A 14,722-nucleotide genomic window follows, 5' to 3' on the forward strand; every position below is an offset into this window, starting at 1 on the left:
TCCAACCTGCTCTTCTCCCCCCAAAAATTCCCTCCCCAGGCAACCACTAATCCTCTTTCTGTCAATGTAGATTAATTTGCATTTTTTAGAATTTTCTATAAGTGAAATCTTACTGTATGTACTGTTTTTGTCTGTCTTCTTTCTCATAGCATTAATTATTTTGAGTCATACATGTTGCTCTTTGCATCAGTAGTTCATTATTTTTTATTGCTGAGTAATATTCCTTGGTGTGAGTACACCTCAATTTGTTTTTCCATTTACCTGTTGATGGGCATTTGTGTTGTTTTTAGTTTTTGCCTATGACAAATAAAGCTGCTATAATCAAAAAAAAAAAAAAAAGGTAGGACCTTATTTTATTTCTCTTATCTTGTCAAATGCCCCTACTTTTACCTGGGCCTTGGACCCTCCTCTGTCTGATGGTGAACCTGAGTCTTCCTTCAGGGTGTGGGAGAGATAGTAATAAGGACACATGGTTGGGGGCGAGGGTCTAGTTACTTCCTACATGGTTTTCAACCATCCTGCTGATTTTAGCCCCAATTTTATTCTCACTTTCAGAAGTACCTGGTGCCACCATGTCCTGAGCTTTTCTGGGTCTCTTTAGGGTAATCATTTTCTTCTGGGTTTTCCCCATTGCTACTTAGGTTTTATCTCTCCAAGTCTACCAGGAGAGTTACTACTCATCCATCCTTGTTTTCTGGCTTTCAGATTTCCATTGCTATTATCTTCTATCCTGTCGTCTTTGACATTGTGGGTTTTTGCCTTTTTGAAGTATTCTTACACTGCTATTTTATTGGAATTTTTAAAGAGAGCATAAATCAATGTGTGTAGTTGATCTGGCATCTTTAACTGGAAGTCTCTATGTTTTTCAGTTTTTGGAAAAGGAAAGAAAATGTGTTAGCAATTTGGCATGTTTTTGTGTCTGAGGAAGTAGGTGATGGGAGGTATGTGAGGTAGGCAAAGTGCATTTTCAAAAAGCTGTCTTTGTTCTATGTAGGTGGATGGTCTGTGCAAGGATCCCAGTGTTCTGCTGCTGCCTTGGACACTCCAGTAATTGAACTTTGGTCTCCTTTAGGGCCTGCACTGAGGACAGTAGCTGAAGATCTGAGCTTTAGAATACAAACGAGTAAAAAGTGATGAGGAACCTGAAAGCTTCCTTCTATAACTGACATCCTAGGGTTCTCACTTATTACTCATTAAGCATGTATTGAGCTCTCAGAATATGCCAGAGAGTCACTGTGCTTGGTGCTGGGGCAGATATGATATTTGCTTTTTTTTTTTTTCTTCTCAGTTTCATCAAGATAATGTCTTGATGTGGTTTTATGTTTATCTTGCTTTGGTTTCACTGAGCTTAGCTCTGTAGATTGATAGCTTTTATCAAATTGAGAAAAAAAAACATGGCCATGTTTCTTCAAATATTTTTGATTAGATGCTCACATTGTCAATTTTATGTTGTTGAGTGTCTGGATTTTGTTGGATTCGTTTAAGGATTGTTGAGCCATTTTCATTGATAGGCTGTTAATGTACTTTTGGACTTAGTTTTATCCTTTGTAATCTTCTTCTAAACTTTGTTAGTGCAGGGAGTGCAGTCACACTTCTAAGGCATGTGTCTTTTGGAGTCTCTACTAGACATCCCGAATGATCAATGAGAATGTTCCACTCTTAATTTTAGTAATTTTTAGGTGACTCCCAGCTCTTCGTGAACTCTGAGAACTGCTCTGCTCACAACTTTCCAGTCACTCTTCACCAGGCCGCGTGGAACGTCAGTGTGCGTATCTGCATCTCAGTAGTCAGCAAAGACTCTGTGGGATGCTTGTGCAGATTTTTGGGACCCTCTTTCTGCATGGATACCTTCTCTTAGGAAGTCTGTGCCACCATAGCTTCCAGCTGTCTTAAATTCTCTGATTTCTGATCTCAGTCTCCTCAACTTTGTGTGGCTGCTTTGTTTTCCTTGGCATCCCTCCTTCTGCTTTGTGGTCCAGCGTGTGCTCCCAGAGAGAAAGCCAGCATGATAGGGCACCCCTCATTGTTTCCTTCTCTCAGGTATCACAGTCCTGCTCTGCCTCTTGTTCAAGGTTTAAAAATAGTTGTTTCATGTTTTCTTGAGCGTTTCCAGTTATTTAAGTCAGGAAGGGTAAAATCCAGTCTCTCTTACTCCATCTCCATCATGATTAGAAGCAGAAGCTTCTATTTTCCTACTTCAGTGAATTTCTCTCTTGATGTGGGCTTTAACTTCATCAGATACTTTTTATTTTTCAATATGATCATTTTTCTCTCTCAATAAAATACTGTGGCAAAATACATTTATGGCTCTTCTGTTATTGAAACATTCTTGAATGTTGTTCATGATGTATTTTTCCATACTTTTGTATTAAATTTGATCATGTCTTGTTTAGAATTTTTATGTTCACATTCATAATGTGAGGGTGGCCTGTGATTTTTGTTTCTTATACTGTCTCTGCTTGGTTCTTGTAAAATAGTTATCCTACCTTTATAAATAACTTGGGGAGCATTCCTTTTTCTTCTAGACTCTGAAATACTTTGGAGTACTCTGTTCCTTAAACATTTGTTAGAACTCTCTAGTATAGCCATCTGGGCTGAAGTTTTATTTCAGGAGTGACTTTCAACTGCTGACTCAGTTTCCTTAATGGTAATTAATTTATTAAGGTTTCCTGTTTTTTAATTAGTTTTGATAAGTTCTGTTTTTGTAGTAAATTGTCTGTTTCATCTAAATTTTCAAATTTACAAGCATAATGTTATTCATGTAATTCTTTTCTTTCTGTTAATATCTGCTTTATCTGTAGTTATAGCTCTCATTTTCATTCGTATTTGTTGTTTTTGTCTTCTCTCCTTTTGTTTTCCTCAATTGTACTAGAGGCTTTTGTGTTTAATTTGTCTTTTCATAGAATCACATTTGATTCCCTGAATTTTCTCTTGTTATTTTATATCTTTCATCTGCCTTTATCTTTACTACCCCTTTTTGATCTTTCTTTCTGTTTATTACTACTTTTCATAATTTCTTAAGTTGACTGCTTAGGTTATTAATTTTTAGACATCTTTCTTTTCCAATAAAATGCTTTAAAACTCTAAATTTCTCTATAAAATACCACTTTACCTGTCTGCTCTCTGCTTGTTTTATAAAACATTCTTCCTTTCTCTTTCCCATGTGAATATACAGAATTGAGTTTGCTGACTATTTTTGAGTCTTTTAATTCCTCAGTAATAGTGTTAATTATTATTTTTTTGGTTTACCTGTTTCTTCAAATCCTCAAAGAATAATAAAATCTTTAAGTTGTGTCTGTTTTCAAGTGTTTTTTTTTCTAGGAGCTCTCACTTTATAAATATATTTCATATTATGCTGTTCAGTTCATAAAATTTAATGAATAGTATTTTTCATTGAGCATTTTGTCATTATGGAGTGTTTCACTTTGTCTTGCTAATATTTTTTATTGTGTTTTCTACTCTAGCTAATATTTATATTGTCATATTGTTAAAAGTCTGTATTTGTTATTTCTTTGTTCACCTCAAAAAAAAAAACTTTTGACCACATTTTAAAAAATCTATATAGTAAAGAAGATATTGCTTAATTTTAACCCCAATATGATTATTATCTTTTAGCCAGTTGTGGAATTCAGCTCATTCACACTTGTTGTAATAACTGAAATAATTAATTTTCTTCTTTTTATCTTATTTTTGTTTTCTATGTATATTACATCACGCCCTCTCCCTTTTCTTCTTGTTTTGATTGGTTTAGTTTGGTTTCATTATTAATTTTCTCTTTATTCCCTTTTTATTCCTTGTTAATTTGAATGCTCTACTTTTTGTTTCCATTAGTAGATTACCTTCTCATTCCTTACAACCAACATTAAACTTATGTTCTGCCCTCACATATGGAGGTTTTTTCCCTGTGTACCCTTTCTCCAATGTCTGACTTCAACATTTTGCTAACTTACTATTTTCAATTCCAGGGTATCATTAGATTTTCCTTCTTATATAGCCCATCTGTTGTGTTTCAAGAAAACTTAATATTACAAATTCCTGTTTACATTATCATCATCTATTCAGATTTAGATATGTGTGCACTCATGCATACATGTATATATCTATGTACATACATATACACACATGTATATACTATATACATGGAGAGAGAGAGAGAATGAATTAATATCAGGGTTCACCACCACTGCTTCCTCGAGTCTTTGATTTGCTGTCTCCTATGATGAGATAGCTGCTCAGAACCAACTGTTTTCTGCTTATGTTCTTTCTCAAGTATTGTCCTCAGAGAACATATATGGGAAGTTTACTTTTGAAGCCTTGCACATTGGAAATGTTTTCCTTTTCCCTGACAGCTGAATACTATTTTGTCTGGGTATAGGATTCTTGGATCATTTTTCTTAATGGTCTGTACATTGTTCGTCTGTCTTCTACATTCCAGAGTGGTAGATGAGAATTCCTTAGCTAGGCTGAATCTCTTGCCTTTGTAAGTAACTTAATCATTCTGTCTGGAAGCTTGTATAATTTTCTGTTTACGCTTGAAATTCAAGTATTTCCTGGATTCACTTACTGAACTTAATGAGACTTTTTATCTGCAGGCTTAAATCTTGCTTCATCCAGTATTGAAAAAAAAAAAAAGATAGTACTATATTTGTTTAATTATAACATCTCCTTCATCTTTTCTTTCTTTTTTTTTTTCTTTTGTCCTTTTAAAAATCCCTTCTGGAATTACGTTCAGTTGCTGGATCTGCCCTCTGAGCTTCTTATTTATTCCCTCATTATTTCTTCCTTTCTGTCTACGTGTAGTAAGATATATCATTCAATTGTTTTTCCACATCATTAATTCAGTTTTTAACAGTGCCTAATTTTTTTTTTTAGTTCTTCTACAAAAATTTTTAATAAAATTTAAAGTTAGTGGTTTTAGTTCAGAAAATCTTTCTTGCTGCCCTCTTCTGACTTCTCATTGCTTCCATGATTAATGTTCTCTTCCAATTTTTTCATCATTTCTGCTTCATTGAGACCTTCCTCTTAGAGGTATTATTATGTATGATCTTCTCTCAGGTGAACTAGTCCCTTAAGTTAGGTATTATTTCTGTTTTTCCTGCTCATTAATTTATGTTCTTTTGACTCTAATATAGGCTTCTTTTGTCTCTTTGACATTAACAGTCTGAAAGCAGTGAAAGATCAGTGGTTTCTGCCCTGGCGTTCTGGCTAGCAGAGAGCAAATGTGCATGGCCCCTTTTCCCTAGGTAGCAGCAGCTCTCCTTTCCTGCTGCTAATGTTTGAAGCAACTCAGCCTCTGGTGTTGCCCTTGTCTTTTTCAGACCTCTATCTTTAACTCTAATTCTACAAATCACTTCCTCCATGATGCTTGCGTGCGGGAATGCACGCATACGCACGGGCTGTTAGGTCAGCCTGCCTAAAGGTGAATATTTATCCTGAGAGAGCAGGTAATTTTCTGAAACACCTGAGAAGATGACAAAACCTTGTTCTTAATAGAAGCCTCAGAGGGAGGTAAACCTTTTGTTCTGCTGCTGGTAGCTTGCCTTTACTTACTGACAAGATAAAGTCCTTTACTTGCTCCCTCTCACTGGAGATTTCTGGAGAATATGTAGCTTCAGATGCACTCTCTAAATTTTGCCAATTCTGCTGCTTTTACACATCTGTATTACCCAAAAGTTGATTTAAAGAGACTAAAATGAAATGGATCCTCACATGTTTGAATAACCCTAATGGAAGTTGGAGCTGCCAGAGGCATCTGCAGCTGTGAAACTTCCTGCCACCTGGGCTCAGTCACCTTCACTCCAAGCATACTCTCTGGCCACTTATTCTCATTTGCTATAAGAACTGGACATCCTTCTCATTGCCTTTATTGAGGGGAAAAATCTACCTGGAATAACTTAGTTATGCTGCAAAGTCTTGAGTTGTTTAACTGTTGCTCTGTTATAAACCAAAACCAATGCTCAGTAGGTCAACACAAAAATCATTATTTGGCTCATGGGTAGTTCATTTAGGCTGTGCTCTGCAGCGTGGTTCTTCTGTTCTCAGCTGGATTCACTCACTTGGGTCTTGTCTGCCTGGGGATGTGTGATATAGGCTGGGCTTGGTGATCATTGCTCTAATCCACATATCTCTTATCCTCCTCCTGGGACCAGTGAGCTAACTCCACATGAGCTTCTCATGGCAATTCCAGAAGTGCAAGAGAGGAAGTAGAAGCACATAATGCTTCTTGAAGCTTAGACATGAAACTGGAATGTGATCACTTCTGCCTCAATTTTTGTGGGCCCAGTTACATGACAGAATCCAAAGTCTAGGGGTGGGAAACAAGGCCCTGCCTATGGTGTGATGGTTGGGAGAAGGAGGGTACAGCACTACAAATTAAGTGGCAAAGGATGTGGATGTGTGGTGAGCAGAAGACTTGGGGCCGTGAGCTCAACCTGCTTCAGCTGTTAAGAACTACTGTGCAGTATTTCCAAGTTATAATGTTACTTCAAAGGAGATAGCTGTGACGTTAGCTTGGAGGTAGTGAGGAAACTTGTGCAGAGGAGCTGGACCATAAGAATGATGTGGAGTTTTCCAAAGTAGACATGGATGAGTGAAAGGAGCAATGGTCAATCAAGACAGGGGACAGTCAGTAGAGACACAGAAATCTGCAAATGAGTGGGGCATCTGGAGAGTTGTCCTAATGGATCATTAGAAGCAGTCCTTCCACACCATCTTTTGTTCCATTGCATTGCTCTTTTCAGCGAGCTATCAGCATTTCTAAAAGCTGCAATTTCAGGCATTGTGTGTATAAGATACATATGTGTCCTATTGCGTATTCTTCAGAACATGCTACATAGGTGGCTGCTTTCTTTAGACCTCAAAAAATTATCCTGCTCAAGTAAGGTGAACGGTTTGGCACATATGTATTAAGTTCCTGCGGGCAATAGTATTCCTTCATTATATCTGTACCACTTAGCTTAGCTCAATGTGTTCTGCCTTGTATGCCACCTCTGAGAATAATCGATAATGTATAACATTCGTTTGCTTTCTAAAGACATTTAAGTCTCATAACATGTGACCTCTTCTGTGGAGCCCTCGCTAACACTTTCTCACCCCTTCTCCCATCAGGTTCTCCTGCTAAAAGTTCTCATTTCTCTCTCCGCTTCCTTCAGAACATTTTTGTTAGTGTGTGATTTTCAGTGTGATTATTTGATCATTTGCTGTCTCCCCAATTACACTGGCTTCTAAGACAGCAGCCAACCAGGTCTTTTGCCTATAACCGGTTCCCCAAGGCCTAGTGTAATGCCAGGGTCATAGGGACTGAATACTAAATATTGAGTCAGAAAGTGAATGAGTGAGTCAATGTGAATGACTGAATGAGATAGGCCTCGACTGTTGGCTTTATGAGATAGACAGATTTTGATTTATCCTTAAAACTACATGAGCTCCCCAGGTTGCTCATTTACCTGTGGTAAGGATGGACAGATCATATTCATTCTCCAGAGCTTCCATTCAATCAGTATTCACTGTGCCTTGCCATATGGCTGAATGTGGACTAGGTACTGGTAATATGGAGACTATTAGGGCTGGTTTTGCTCTGAAGGGGTTGCTGGTTTAGCAGGAGAGATAGAGAAGGGAAGGGACAAAGACAGTTACTCTGCTAAGTGTTAAGATATGGGTACATCCACACTGAACTTGCAGAAGAGGCTTTGGACTCAGCTTACCCTCCACTGGAACTTCATGACAAGGGGCAGTCTGGACTGTCATGAAGACTAGTTAGCAGTTAGATGCATAACACAGCAGAATGAGGCAAAGAGTTCGAGGCACAGGGAAGTGAGAAATCAAGGCCCATTGGGGAAACTTCAAATAATTGGCCCATCTGGGTTGCCAAAATTGTTTCCGAACCAAACTTGGGTCCTCTTGCCCATGTGCAGTAAAGCCAATCTACTGACACCAGGTTGTGGTGAAGAAAGTACAACGTTGCTTGCAGGGCGCCAAGCAAGGAGTCCAGGTAGGTGGTGTTTAGAAGACCCAAACTCCCCAAAGGCTTTCAGGGAAAGGTTTTTAAAGCCTGGGTTGGGTGGGGAGGGTGGAAGCTGTGGGATGTGTGATCAGCTCTCGGACATTTTTCTGATTGGTTGGTGGAGAGGTAATTGGGATGCAGCATCATCAACCTTCTGGTTCCAATTGCTCTGGGGTCTTCGTGCCTGTGGGCAGCATACAGTTAACTTTTTCCACCTGGTTGGGGTTTTAGTCTCTGCAAAACTGCTCAAAGGATATGGCTCAGAATATTATCTATAGCCCTTGAGGAGGAACTAAAGGTCCTTGACTTTGTTTACTGGCTAAACTTCAAATAATTCAGTATTGCAAAATGGAGGAAAAGGGTGGGAACAGCGAGTGAGGAAGCTGGCAGTCAACATGGTTCTATCACAAAGGGTCTTTCAAGCCCTGCTAAGGACTGGGCTTTTTCCTGAAAGGAGTGAGGAACAATCAGGGGTTGGTACCATTAGATTTTATTCCATAAAGTTTGCTCTGTACACAATGGAGAATAGATTGAAAGGCAGGGGACTCTTGGGAAGAAGATACATAAAGAAGCAGTTAACTACACAGTGTGATAAGGTCTGTGATAGATTTGCGGCATGCTCTGTGATCTCAGAGGAGGAGAACCTAAGCCAGAACTGGGTCTCAGTCTAGGTTAAAGGAAGTGTTTTGAGTTACCAGGGTAAAAAAGCTGGGGAGAATTTTACAAGCACATAGAAGTAGGGCAGCAGCACAGAAGTGTGCAAGAACTCAACTTTTTCAGAGCCCAGAATAATTGATTCTTTAGTACTGGAGTGTAGAATACTAAGAGTGAATTGGTGAGAAATGAAACTGGGGAGAAAAACACATCCAGCATCAAATCTTCCTCCTGTCAAATATTGCTTTAGACAGAGTGATTGCATTGGTATCAGGCACTTTTAAAACTTTTTTATTATAGAGAATTTGGAACATGTACAAAACAAAGAAGTATAACAGACACCCATTTAACTACCCTCAGCCCCACAGCCACCAACCCATGGACAGTCCTGCCCCACCCACAGTGCCATTCACTTCCCCTCCACTTGTTATTTCAAAGCAAATCCCAGATGATATATCATTTTATACATCAGTATTTTAGTATGTATCATTTGAATAGAAGCCTTTTTCAAAATATAACCATAATTACCAATATCATACCTAAAATTTAATAATAATGCTCAAATATCATCAAGAAACTAGTCACTACTAATACTGCTATTTCTCTTTCCCTCACAAATGTCATGTATGTTAATATGAATGTAGATACAAACGCAAATATTTATATACATTGTTTGTTCAGGATCTAAATAAAGGGCGGGGACCCTTTTGAAAGTGAAAGAAGATACTGTCAATCATTAACAGGTATCAGAGGAGACTTTAATTTCAATAGTGATGAATAATTACCTACTTCGATTTATTCTACTTTTTCAGTACTTCTGCAGATATCTGGGCAAGTATTTGGCAAAACATAAAGGAAGCCTGGCTCATACTGTTGGTTCTACTTCTCTCCCAATTTCTTAGGTCTCTCTGCTCCCTGGTGTGCAAATGGACATACTTGGCAGAGGAAGGCTGGGATGACAGTTTCTGGAAGATGGTTGGTTTGGAAGACTTGATTGCAGATAATTACAGCAAAATAGGTAAAAAATAGTAATTTTTGTGATTATGTGTATGAATACATGAGGATATTGATGTTTTTTGTTGTTTGTTTGTTTTTGTATGAATTAAAATATAGGAACACAGCCCTGTTTTTTCTAAGAGAAGCAAGTAAATTATGATGGGCAGGCCATGACTAGTAGGCCCTTGTATTGGGGCTTGCAGGAACTGAGCTTGAAATGTGGAATCTTAGACATCAGAAGCTATTTGCATGGAGCAGCTGGGAATAGCATAATCAGAAGGATGTGTATGGGTCATCTCCAGCCAGTACTAAGAAAATGTTTTGTGAGTTAAGTTCAAGGAACCAGGCAGGGCCATGAACAGAAAAAATAATTGAAGAGCTCAAAATTGGAAGAATCAGGAATAAGACAGAAAGTAGAACATGAGCCACTGGTTCCTGACTAAGATTGTAGGGTCCCTGACCTCTAGTTTTATGTTGCACTAACTGGGAAGTAAAGTTGTCACTGACTAATAGCAGTCTACCTGGTAAAAGAATTCAGAAACTAGGTACATACAGTGCTAGCTGATATATTAAAGTTTCAAGTTTTCATGTGCATTTCACAGAAAGATGTTTATTTCGTAGAGTTACGACCTACGATTCTAGTAAACTGTTATCAGGTGAGCAATTATACCTGAATAAATAGAAACACTCTGTATCATCTAGTGTGCAAGCTAGGCTGTTATAACAATACAGTTTAAAAGTACTGTGGATTAAGCAAGAGGGAAGATTATTTCCCTTTTATGAAGTAGCATAAAGGTAAGTGATTATCAGGCAGCCCTGCCACCCTCACAACATAGCCTCCAACTTTGGATCCAAGTTAACTGCTTCCATTCACATCAGTTCCCAGCCAGTGAGTGAGGAGAATGGAAAGGGCCAGAAGAATCCATCCACATTATTTTGGAGGAAACATAACCTGGAAATGGGCCATGTCATTTCTGAGCACATCCCATCGACTGGCACTTGCTAACAAGGCCCCATCAGGCTGCAAGGGTGGCTGGGAAATGTGGTCATTGACTAGGTAGCCACGTGACCATCCATGAGACCAGCTAGCAGTTGAGAGTTGTGCTACTAAATATGAGTAAACAGCTAGCAGTGTCTACTACAGCTTCTAACTGCCCTTGATGACTGAGTCACGCAGTAAGTTATTTCAGCTCAGCCTTTCTCTGGTGGAGTCCTCATGGCTCAAGGAATATAAAGATAGAAATATGGAAGATCCAAGTCCTAGAACAAGGTCTGGGACATTTTTAGTAGCTAAATTACTATTTGATCAATAAGTAGATGAAGGAGTGACTGAGATGCTGGTACTGGCACGTCCAAGCTTTTTGCTCTTAAAAGCTGTAATGTTGTTTACTGATTTTTTAGCAGCATCTTTGGTGACTTGAGTCCAACTTCAGCTCTGATTTTCTTATTATTTTAATGTTTTTGTGCTCTCCCCCCCAACATAAGACCCATGTTTAATTACTATATTAACTCTGCTAATAGAGAAATACCTATAGGAAATATTCATTAAAAGTCCATAATGTTAATCTAGCAGAAAATTTCCAGAGTAACTTTATTAGATTTTGCCTGTGAAGTAAATGTATTTTTAATGGATGTCCTAAGGAGACATATCATTAACCAGAATATTACCATACATGAATTAAAACTTACCCATTCATCAAAATTAATTGTGTGATGTTTCCTCTGATTTTCATTTCTGGTGACTTGAACTTATAGGTTCAGTCTGAACCAAAAGTGAAAGATGTTAAAGAGAATATGAACTCTCAGTTGTGACTTTCAGAAACTCCTCTGGAAGCTACCTCCAGACAGTCTGTAGCAATTCTTGGAACTATGAAAAATGAATCTCGGAAGCCTCCCTATGAAGTGTTAAACATTTCTAGTGGAATCATTGCCCATCCAGTGTGGGCATTATAGTGCAAAACCTTTTAGCAGATTTGAACATCACGCCGTGGATTTGAGCATTAATACAATTACCATAATTCGCTCCATGTGGAGCTTTTAGCCAAGTCTTTACCAGCCTTTCTGGGCTCATGCAGTAAATAAATGCTTTCCCTGAAAACTGAACACCTCAGCAACTGATAGTCTTATGGAGGGATATTTTTGAAATAAATTATTGATGAAGTGTAAGTTAAGGATCAAATGCAATATTTATATGGTGCATTTCAAGGACAGGGAAGAAATTTACAATGTTTTAAGTAACTACTTGCAAGTTTCCAAAGATAAAATGTTACTACTCTAATGTCTTCCTTCAGGGAAGTATTTGGATGGTTTGGATGGGGAACATTATACAAAGCAAGGGGAAAAAATAGTTTTGAGAATCAAAAGAATAAAATACAAGTTTCTTTACAATGGAAACTATACTCATTGATCTAATGTTCAGAATTGATGGAGAAAACCCAAAGCTTGTATTTTGTAGGGAATTAGATGCCCATAGTCCAATAAAATGATCTGTGTCAATAGATTTTGACCTTCGGTTCTCTGTGAATCATTCCCTGGTTACCTATCTAATCCTAAACATCTATCAAAAGCAAACAGGAAGAGAGAGATCAGCAGGGAGGAAGGACCCTTAGGAAGATAAGCAACATCCCACTTGTTCTAATTGATTCTCCAGGCTTTCTGTCAGCAGGTCCCAGTTGCTTTTTCACTTCCTGGGAAAAGTGCTTCATTGAATTATTGGGGCAGGCCACTTTATGCATGTGTACAACATGGCTGAATTATAGAGTGATTATTTGCATTACTGAAAGAGCCTTGTTACATAAAAGGGTACAGGGTGTTAGCTTATATGTCATTCATTATCTGGGATCAGGGAAGTCAGGCAACTCAGAAACTTAAAGCCCAACTAGAAGGAGTTACTAACTGTTAAAAGAGAGGCAGAAATGATGATAAAGCAGATGTGAAGGGAGATTGGTCTGTAAGGGGAGGGAGGCTGCGTTTTTTTTAACTGATGTCCTCTCCCTTTATGAGACCGTGTTTTAGGCATCAGACACTGTGGGCCTATCACCTGGCACATAGTACATACTGCTGAAATGTTTGTTAAATGAATGAATATATGTTTGAATGAAGGATTTGATAAATAAGCCCCTCTTTGGCTTCCATTGTTCCTAATATTTAATTGGATTCAATGATACTACTAGGTGTAGGTGTTAGACAATGGTTTTGTTTCATAAATTCAGTGCTCACAATCCATTTTTCACTAACCTGTTTGCCGCTTAAGAAAGGACTTCTGTGGAAGACACGTCCCCATCTGAATGAGAGCCGCAGTCCAACCTCATTCCTGAAGCAAGTCTCTCAGACTTTCCGTGACAGGAAATACTACAGACTCCTTCACAAAACAAAACAAAACAAAAACAAAAACAACTTAAACAACATACTTTAGAAAGATTGGGAATTTCACTTTTTCATGAAGTAAAATAAATACTGCAGTTAACTGAAGCTGCATTTTAGATATTTTTGTCCTGTAGGCTTAAAATTGTAGGTAAAGATAAAGAATTTTCTCATGGCATGTGTGTGTTGGGGGTGTAGATATACCAGCACTCACCACTGTTCTGCTCCAGAGTCTAACCAGTTAAGGGCAGTTCACAGGGACACCTGAAGCAGAGTGCAGTATTGACTTTGGTTAGACGAATTTAAAGAGCGTGGGGGGGAATCCTGCCCTCTTTTCTGAACCTGGCTGGACCTTGGGACCTGCATGAGAGTGATTTGATCCATTCATTATCAGGCAAGGAGCTGGGACAGAGAGACAAGTCATCTGGCAGGGCTTGCTTCAGCACTTGATCTGCTGTTTGATCTGCTAAATTTACAAACTCAGAGAGCGCAGTGGCCCACAGTTGGTTCAAACTCAAAGAGCCCACAGGTGATTCAAGAAGAGAGACACATGGCAAGCCTGGACTGACCCTGTTTCAAGGCTGTGCCTCTATTTCCTGGTTAACATGGCCCCATGGATGTTGGGTTTTGTCCAGGTCTCATGAATCAGCTAAGTGATTCCTCTTCCCAGGATGAAATAAGTAAGAGTATAAGCCAGAGATGGGAGTGTTCCACGAATGCTACTCAATCCTGGGGGAGAGAAGAGGAAATCCCCTTGTGGAAACATGCCCAAGTGGTTTTCACCAGCAATATGTATCAGGACCAGTGCTGGGAGCCTGAGTCCAGCAATACCATCCATAGTTGTGGGTATTATAAAACCCTTTTAAGCTGTGAATACTCAATGTTCTGAATTTGTCCACTAGAACTGGACATGTTTGCAAGGATTTATCCATTCATTCCTTAGAATGTGAGGCTTGTTTTTCATTTAGAGCTTTGCTAAACTTCTGCTCTATCTTAGTATCACAAGATGTCAGTACTGTTTTTAGTAATTTCTATTGGAAGGTCTGGAGAAACCTTTGGCCACAGGTAATCGCAGCATTTTCCAGGTTCTGTGGGACCTATTCTACTACATCTTGTGCTGAGGGAAGCCGTCCCTGTGGGTGCTCTGGACTGGGCTTTGCCTTTTTCCTTGACCCTGAGCCTTTGATCTTATCCTGTCTACTCTTATCACCCTTCTCATTCCTGCCCGAGTGATAGAATAGGGTTTTTCCAGTACTTGAGGCAGGAACATATCCTCTTAGTATCGTACTATCTTACTTTACCCTTTAGAATCGAATTTCTGCCTGATGGAGAATGACCTAGGGGTCTTCATGGCAGTTAGTGATCTATCCAGTCATGCATCCATTTCTCCACATGTACTACTGAGACCTCCTAGGTGCTAGGTGCCGGGCTTAAGTACTGGACATACAAACAAATGAATTCATCATGGTCCATCCCCCTAGAGGATCTCTCATCTATGGGGTGAGGGTTGGAAATAAATGAATTAACAATCTCTGTTTTTGGTGTTTTTCAATAATCTAGAGATATCCAAATTTGGGGAAGCAGAGTAGGAAGTCATTAATAACTGGAGGTTATATGAAAGAAGTTGTCTCATGAGATGACATTTGAGACGTGTCTAAAAAAAATATGAGTATTAGTTTACCAGTCAAAGAGGGGAAGTGACTTCTG

General features: G+C 38.8%; 1 protein-coding gene across 1 annotated transcript in view; it reads left to right on the forward strand.

Annotated features, from left to right (window-relative positions):
• Positions 1-14,722, forward strand: part of FGGY (FGGY carbohydrate kinase domain containing) — a 300,360-nt gene that overhangs the window by 114,854 nt on the left and 170,784 nt on the right. The window contains 1 exon segment of the mRNA XM_032494401.1: positions 9,559-9,674. Coding sequence (XP_032350292.1) covers positions 9,559-9,674 — 116 coding nt within the window.

This window comes from Camelus ferus, chromosome 13 (assembly GCF_009834535.1).
Source record: "Camelus ferus isolate YT-003-E chromosome 13, BCGSAC_Cfer_1.0, whole genome shotgun sequence".
Classification (NCBI taxonomy): domain Eukaryota; kingdom Metazoa; phylum Chordata; class Mammalia; order Artiodactyla; family Camelidae; genus Camelus; species Camelus ferus.